Below are 8,569 nucleotides of genomic sequence, written 5' to 3'. Positions count from 1 at the left end.
GCTTAGTTTGTGTTCTGGATGAACACTGATGAATATACAAGGCTGAAACTATGCCTTGCCATGAAAGTAGTAGGTTCACTTAATTTGTGGAAATATACAGTAGCAACAAAAAGAACTGTATGTCAAACTGAACACATGAGAGGGAATCAGGGGTCAAGTTTTACAACCGGAACCTCACAAAGACCTCAATGGACACAATTAGTTTCAGTAGAAACTGGACTTGACAGCTCGTCCTTCTTTCTCCCACATAAAACACAAAACATTAGCAGTACTGAAACCCCGCATGAACGTAACCAAGGCCAAAGCATCCCGAGTAAAAAAACGTTTTAATGCTGCAGTGAAAAAGTAAAAGTGCAATTGTCTTCTGCTTCTTTCCGTTCCACTCCCACCCCACTCCCAGTTAAATGAATCATTCAGTGGCGGTGATACTTTTATTGCTATGTCAATGCTACAGGTAGCTCGTTATCTGTTTGGACTGATAAGCTGGTGGAACACAAACAGACTTCGCCCCATGCCAACATAGCCATGAGCACAGCTGCTGCTAAAAAAAACGTGTTTTCATGATGGGCTTAACTCATCCTGTTTCTCAACTGATGGGATTAAATCATGTCTAGTTGAAGCAAATAGGTTGGCAAACAGCGCTATTACTCACAGGTCCTCATGTGTAAAACTGACACAGAACAGGGGTGATAGAGATTTTTATCAGTGGGATATGGTAAAACGTTTATTATAATAATACATGAGTACTACACACGACTCAGACCTAACAACAAGTAATTTCTCCAACTTTGGTAGCTTTAGTAGCTTCACCTACATTGGATTGCTATCTTTTAAAAATGCAATTTATTGTTATGAGACATTAATAATAAATTAACACTAATTTGTGCTTTAAAAAAATAGTAAATGCATTAAATATAGACTTGATGGCCAAAAATAAGTGGACCACCATCACACTCTTGTTGTTTTCCAAACTGGTGCAACAAAGTTGAAATCATACAATTACACAAAACTTCTTTGTTTGCTATAGCATTAAGAGTTTCCTTCACTGGAACTAAGAGGACCAGGATCAGCCGCTGTCTGTTGTAAAAACATTAACATGCTACTATTAAACTTGTTACACCTTACTTCATGCTTACTAATACTATATTGTACAAAGTCACACATCACCTCTTTTTCACGTGACACACATTGTTGTTTGCACTTCACATGCATCTTATACTGTGTGCTATGTATTGTACGTACAAACAGTCATGCACAACTCCTTATCATATGTGATGCACTGTTATTTACACTACCATGCACGCCCATGCTTTATCTACACTGCTTATACACTGCGGCTCAAAAGTCTGGGATTACTTTCAAATTGCTTCGTTTTTGTTTAGTGATGTATTTTCTACATTCTACAACAATACTGGGGATTTTAAAACTATGAAATAACACATATGGAATTAGGTAATTATAATGAGATAAGTAGTCATTTTAAGACAACGAGGTCAGCCTTTGTGGAACAGATGGGTTTTGGAAAATGCATTTCCAAAACCCATCAAGCACCATCATAAACAAGACCAAAACGTTCATTTAGGGTTACCAGCCTTAGAAATCATTAATTAACATCAGCTCGGATTGGAACCGTTATGAAGGCTTTACAGATCATTAGAAGCAGATACTTCTCAACATGAACTGTTCAAAGGTGATTATTGCATATTTTGGATGCTTTTAGCATTGTAGAAAAAATTAAAATCACAAACGACCATGACGTTAGAAAGTGACCCACACTTTTGAGTGGTAGTGTATACTCTGTATATTGTTGTATCTGCACGGTGCTTAAATGATGTGTATTGCTAGTAAGTTCACCGTTATTAATGCCCATACAGTACGTCTTCAGAGTCAACACCTGGCAAAAAATAAAAACAACAAATAAATTCCTTGTGTGTGTTAACATTCTTGGCCGAAAATCTGATTTCGTTTGTGATCTGATATGTGGTTCTGAAACCTGTTCCGGCATGTCAGTGCCCCTGTACACAAAGCCACACAAAGCTCTTTGGTTTGACAAGGATGGACTGGGAGAAATTTGAGAAACTTTCAAACACAGAACCCAGATCTCAACCCCACCCAAAAAACAACTTTGGAATGAGCTGGAAAGCCACCTGCACCGCAGACCTCCTCACCCAACATTAGTGCCTGACCTCACTAATGCTCTTAATGCAGAAAGAACATAAATCCCCACAAATCTTCAGGAAAGCTCTTCCAGAAGAGAATCTTAAAATGAATTAGTGTTGTACGAAAAGGGACAACATTTTTACACACCAGACCTTGACACTCCTGGAGTTAACCAATGTGACCATTCCATATTATTTTTTGATCATTAATGAATGCAGAATTTGAATTGATTAATCAGGAGAGTAAATTAATCAACACACACCTAATTATAGGCATTGTTATATATATTTTTTTATTGACTCCTTTGTCTCACAGCACACAAAGCCTTATATGGCAAGATGCAGCTGAATGACAATCAGAGTGTCCTTCATCAGTTAGATCACTCAAAGAATGTTTCTTCATGTGTATGACACTAAACCGACACTGAGGTTATCTGGAATATCAGACATCTATATGACATATCGCAAATGGCTTTTTTTGTTGTTGTTGCAGGGCTTTGAGAACATCTTGATAATTCGGATGAATTAAAATACATCATTTTTCTGTGTTATTTTACTATTTGCTTTTGCTGCTTTGTTGCTTTCCTTAGTGTATCAGGAAACCACCAGACCCATGAGAAGCCTCGGCCGTTCAAAACAGCACATAAGCAATTCATTTCAGGCAGGGATTTATTGGGCCGGAAAGTTCTGGTATTTTCACCGGTTTCATTCCAGCTGAAATCTCAACACCGCACTTACCAAGCCGCTGTCATTATAGAGATCCAGAAATCCTACAAAGCTTGAGCTTTTAAATTAATAAGTATTAAAAAATAAACGTTAAATAAATTTGCATATATACATATACCGTGACTGAGCAAATAATGGGACAACATAAAAAAATTTCAAACTTTTATTTCTTTTTTTTTTTTCTAATAAAGCAACTTTTTTTTTTTTTCAGATAAAGCAACCTTGGGGAGTAGGAACAATCTGTTCAGCATGAAACCAAATTCTTTCGATTCTTAAATTCCTGTCTCTACCCTTCCTGTCTCCCAGAACAAATAAATTCCAGTGGACAGGATAACCGAAACACGTCTCCCCATTGACCCTCCTCCCCCACAAACAAACCCAAATTGTCCAGAAGGTCTTAGGGCAGTTTCACCTCTGTTTGCATAACACTTAGACTAGTTGAGTGAGTTGAACAAATAATGAATTAAAATGTAAAAAAAAAATACTTTTATAACCATTTAAAGGGTTGTGCCCATGTTAATCCCTGGATGTTAACTTACACTATACATGTACCTAGTTGAGTAAAAACTTTGGAATTTGGATGTCATGATTGAGCATTGTGTGTGTGTGTGTGTGTGTGTGTGTGTGTGTGTGTGTGCGTGTGTGTGTGTGTGTGTGTGAGTGTGTGTGTGTGCGTCTGCGTCTGCGTCTGCGTCTGCACGTTTGTGTGCTTACAAGCTTCATTAATCATTTTATTCATTTACTCAATATCACAAGCATACCTATCTTTTCACAGGTGAATGAAAGTTCTTGCTCTTTTTATTTTCGATTTCATCTGATAGCTACTCAAAAATGACCGACACAGCATGAGCATGTTTTAACTTGAATTTCATGGTAATAAAGGTGTGGTTGGTTTCAACAAAGTTGACCAACCATCCATTTCAATTTCATCACACTTCTCTTTCTCAATAAGTGTCATCATCATATTTAAATGCAATTCATGGAATGGAATTATTTTTGCTTTTTTTTTGCACCTCCTAGAACCTCCTAAAAATTGTGATTTAAACTTGGCTCACTTTAGAAGACGATTTATATATATATATATATATATATATATATATATATATATATATATATATATATATATATATATATATAGAGAGAGAGAGAGAGAGAGAGAGAGAGATACACTTGTTTATCTTTAGCTTTTATTAATTGTACCATTACCTGTTTAAAGCTGCACAATTCACAAGGTCGAGAAAAAGCAAGTCTTTGTTTAAAATTATTCAGACACTTCTCCCAAGCTCAAGATATTTTAGTTTGATAAAAGGAAGGAAAAAAAGACCGGTAAAGAGAGTAGTAGTGGTTAGACATTCCATTCACTGAAAGCTCTACGACATGGAAAGATATGATTGGTCTAAGGGAGGGGCTTGTGGGAGGGCCTATAAAGCCTGGAGTTGCTTATAAAGCTGAAAGTCTCCCTCACGTCTGCCCTGTGCACTCATCTGGCACTCACCCTTCCTGCTCTCTGTCCATTCTGCTTTTCTCTAACTTACTCATTCAGTCAATTACACTCTGACCAAAATGAGCGTAAGACAAAGTTATTCTGTGCGTACCTCTGGGCCCATGTCTCAGATGTCCATCCAGCGTAGCTCTGTGCTGCCTGCCTACCGGGCACTCAGCATCCATGGTGGAGCTGGTGGCCATGGTGCTCGTATCTCCTCAGCCTCCTATTCCGGTGTGCAATCTGGGCTGGGATCCCCCTCCATCTCTACTTCTTTTCAAGTGAGTGCCTCCGGGGCCACAGGAGAGATCATGGGCAACGAGAAGATGGCCATGCAGAACCTCAACGACCGTCTGGCCTCCTACTTGGAAAAGGTGAGGACCCTGGAGAAGGCTAACAGCAAGCTGGAGCTGCAGATCCGTGAGGCTCTGGAGAAGCGAGGCCCTGATGTACGCGATTACAGCCGCTATCAAGCCATCCTTGATGACCTCCGCAAAAAGGTAAGAATTTTTTAACAGGTACAGTTATTTTTCTCTACTTCTGTTCCATTCCTGGTCCCTAAGTCCAGGCTGGCCTCTGAGTTTACAGCTCAGACCTTCAGACTCTGGAGCAATATTTCACAGGGGTTCTTTGTTCTCCACCACTTTGACCTTTCTTCCACCTTCTGCCTTTTTTTTTATATAGCAAAGTGATTGTTTGAAACTTGAAATAAATTATTATTATTATTATTATTATTATTATTATTATTATTATTATGGACCTATATATGAACTTATAAAGAAAAAAAACAAGAAAGAAAGATCTGATTTTTATCTGCCTGAGGTCATCCTGGTGTCTTTTCTAGTGTATTAGAAAGGACCATGAATGTTTGATTGTCTGAGTCTCTGGATGGGGAAGAAAAGGTGCCCCCAATTATTCATTAAAACTGGCAAGTTGTTGAATAAGCACGTCTATCCTTTGTTTATTCATCACCACATACCGAGCAGTTTCTGTGCTTTCCTGCAGACTGAAATTCCAGGAATGGGGAGTAATATGTGGAAAACTTGAAATGAATAAAAAACATTGTAGGAATTTAGAATGAGCTTCAGTTATAAAAGATATACAACTCAGAGCCGTGAATGGTAAAAGTGTTATAACTTTTAACACATGTCCCAAGTCGTCGTGGGAATAAAAAAAGAATATTCACCAGGTGTGTCTCTGCCCTGAATGAACTGCTACAGAGAGATAAATATGATTAAACACTGATAAGGGAGTATTAACTTCACACCTCTGTGCAGTACTTCCAGACCACTAAAGTCATATAAAGTAAATAGAAAGCGATGCTGAGTCAGTCACATGGTTGTCATTCAGCAGACAAGGCCTGGAAGCTTGATCACATATAAATGAGTTTAAAGTTTGCATTTGTCAAGGTCAATCAAGCATGAACACGGCATACTGTGTTCATTTATGTCACTTGCAAGAATAAAAACAGTTTCATTTTTTTTAGATGCGAAAATTAAATTTACAACACAATTAAAATATAAATTGATCATATATTATATTATATTATATTATATTATATTATATTATATTATATTATATTATATTATATTATAAGGAATGGAGAAAAGTAAACTTTTATTTAAACTGTGTACCTGGATGTAGCCCATTACCAATGAGTCATTACAACTAACTGACATTAGATAACTGGAAATCATCATGATTGGTTCCTTTTCATTTTAATTATAATAGAAGATAAACATAACCTCCCAGGCTAGAAAAAACAAGTAACCTCAACAGTCTCCAGGCTTTGCCAATGAATTCATTGTTTGTTAATAATTATCCCCTGGACTCTGGCACCTGCTGTTCTTCTGTTCTTATCTAAGCAAACTAAACCTGTTGAGCAGATAGGACAACTGCTGCTCTGGTAGATGATCAGAGCCAAATCCTTTCAACAATGCCTGTGACGGTTTAAAGTTGATTTGACTGCTCTTCCAGACTTTGTTTATTGTGACCCAATTTGCTAATCCTTAGAACTGCCAAAGTTTGATAACTCGTGTCTCCTCTTTGTTTGTAGGTTTTTGATGCCACTGTGGATAACGCCCGACTAGTCCTTCAGATTGACAATGCTCGTCTGGCAGCTGATGACTTTAGAGTGAAGTATGTACATAAGTTTGTTGCCATAGCAGTTTCCTTTTTTAAAAGCATTTCATATAAGGATTCTCTATAATTGAATTGGCTTTTATAGCGATGCATTGCACTGCGGAGCCTGACTGGTCTTTTTAACAGGTATGAAGCTGAGCTGTCCATCCGACAGTCAGTGGAGGCTGATATTGTTGGACTGAGGAAGGTCATTGATGATACCAACATGGGCCGAATGAACCTGGAGAGTGAGATTGAGGCCCTCAAGGAGGAGCTCATCTATCTGAAGAAGAACCATGACAATGTGAGTGGAGGCTACCACTACCAAAATATACACTGAAAAGCTCATGCATAGAAGTAATATTGCTTGTTTTTTGACCTTTAATTTTTTTTTTTTTTATCTTTATAGGAGGTCATGGACCTTAGAAGCCAGATTGCTCAGTCAGGAGTGCAGGTGGATGTTGATGCTCCTAAGGGACAAGATCTAGCTCAGATCATGGAGGAGATGAGAGCCAAGTATGAGAAGATGGCCCAAAAGAACCAGGAGGAGCTTAAAGCCTGGCATGAAACACAGGTGCAAAAAGAAAATAGTAAAAAATATAGAAGATTTAAAATGTTTCTTCAATCTGGTAATCTCTTTTTCTAGCAGTTCCAATTTTCAGTTTTTTCTCTAAAAATCAATGTCTTATTTACAGATCCAAGAAGTTCAGGTACAAGTCTCACAGAACACAGAGGCCCTCCAGGGTGCACGAACAGAAGTCAACGAACTCCGCAGACAGATTCAAACCCTAGAGATCGAGTTGGAGTCACAAAAGAGTCTGGTGGGTCCCTTTTGAAATTCTTCATGTGGATGGTGATATTATTAAAGTTATAATTCCTTGCAATGACTGTGTCTAATAGCCAGATCTTCTAAGGGTAAACCAGACAAGTTGAGGTAATTGAATAGCTTGGCTTGAATTAAACTTTTTTTTGTGCTGGTTGCAGAAAGCTTCACTGGAAGGCACACTGCGGGACACAGAGATGCGCTACAACATGGAAATCGAGAATCTGAATTCCATCATCATGCAGCTGGAGGCTGAGTTGACACAGCTCCGCAACAACATCCAGCATCAGACACAGGAGTATGAAGCTCTTCTCAACCTGAAGATGAAGTTGGAGGCTGAGATTGCCACCTACAGAAGACTTCTGGATGGTGGAGATTTCAAGTGAGTCTAAGTTTGAGCAAATGTACAAAAAGTGTTTATTCAACATTTTTGTTCTCAGTTAATAAGAAGTATCTTTCACAGGCTGGAGGATGCTGTTACTGAGGAACAGAAGAAAGTAAAAGTGATGACTGTCACACAGACACTTGTGGATGGAAAAGTGGTGTCCTCAACCACAGAGACCAAGGAGAGAAAGTTGTAATCAATGACCAAGACTTCCCAACAACACAACACTAACAAGCCTGGACTGACAACCGTTGTCAAGCCTCTACTGATAACCCAGTGTCATACAGTGTGGGGGTGGAAAATTTATTTATTGCTTTCCCATCGCCTTACTTAAAATTTCTTCAGCGCTAATATATTTTAGGATGAATTTATTTTATACTAAAACTAAAAGAAAAACAAAAGGAATTATTGGAAAGATATTGTCTATGCTGTGTCAGTTTCTTGCTTGCTTGTTGTGTTGTGTCCAATAAAAGTCAAGTTTCTCTGTTACGCTTGGGTTGCAGTAAATTTCTAGCATTTTTAGAGTTCATATTATGAAAACCTATAACAACACACACGCAAACAAATACACACACTTTTACAGTTTGCGAAGTCATACTGAAGAATGATGTACTGTAATTTTAAATTAAGTCATTATTCTAGTCTCTACCGTTGGTGAAGCTATTTGCATGAATATTTACAAAGCAAAGTTTGACCTGGCCTACAACATGGAAAATCACATGATATTTAAATCATACTATGAAGCTTTTAATAGTATAAAGCTTTCATTTCATCAGCTAAAATTTTCTTTATATATAATTCAGTATATAGTTCAGGCACCATATTAAATGTGTAATATGTACCTCATTTAGTATAGTTTTTGTATCATTTAT

At 37.8% G+C, this 8,569-nt stretch overlaps 1 protein-coding gene across 1 annotated transcript; it reads left to right on the top strand.

Annotated features, from left to right (window-relative positions):
- The first annotated feature begins 4,351 nt into the window (after positions 1 to 4,351).
- On the top strand, positions 4,352 to 8,186 carry LOC128510393 (keratin, type I cytoskeletal 18). Its single transcript, XM_053482649.1, has 7 exons — positions 4,352 to 4,868; positions 6,425 to 6,507; positions 6,637 to 6,793; positions 6,899 to 7,063; positions 7,185 to 7,310; positions 7,474 to 7,694; positions 7,776 to 8,186. The coding sequence occupies exons 1-7, from the start codon at positions 4,449 to 4,451 to the stop codon at positions 7,891 to 7,893; spliced, it is 1,290 nt and encodes a 429-aa protein (XP_053338624.1). The 5' UTR covers positions 4,352 to 4,448; the 3' UTR covers positions 7,894 to 8,186.
- Positions 8,187 to 8,569: the final 383 nt, after the last annotated feature.

The sequence above is a fragment of the Clarias gariepinus genome, chromosome 22, assembly GCF_024256425.1.
Source record: "Clarias gariepinus isolate MV-2021 ecotype Netherlands chromosome 22, CGAR_prim_01v2, whole genome shotgun sequence".
In the NCBI taxonomy this organism is placed as follows: Eukaryota; Metazoa; Chordata; class Actinopteri; order Siluriformes; family Clariidae; genus Clarias; species Clarias gariepinus.
Note: the sequence above shows the minus strand (reverse complement) of the source record. Positions and strands in the feature narration are given on the sequence as shown.

What these genes read in the sequence shown, in the direction of transcription:
- LOC128510393 (XM_053482649.1), top strand. Translation starts at nt 4,449, where the DNA reads ATGAGCGTAAGACAAAGTTATTCTGTGCGTACCTCTGGGCCCATGTCT. An exon ending in TTGATGACCTCCGCAAAAAG is followed by an intron (nt 4,869 to 6,424) that starts GTAAGAATTTTT and finishes CTTTGTTTGTAG; the next exon opens with GTTTTTGATGCCACTGTGGA. An exon ending in CTGGATGGTGGAGATTTCAA is followed by an intron (nt 7,695 to 7,775) that starts GTGAGTCTAAGT and finishes TATCTTTCACAG; the next exon opens with GCTGGAGGATGCTGTTACTG.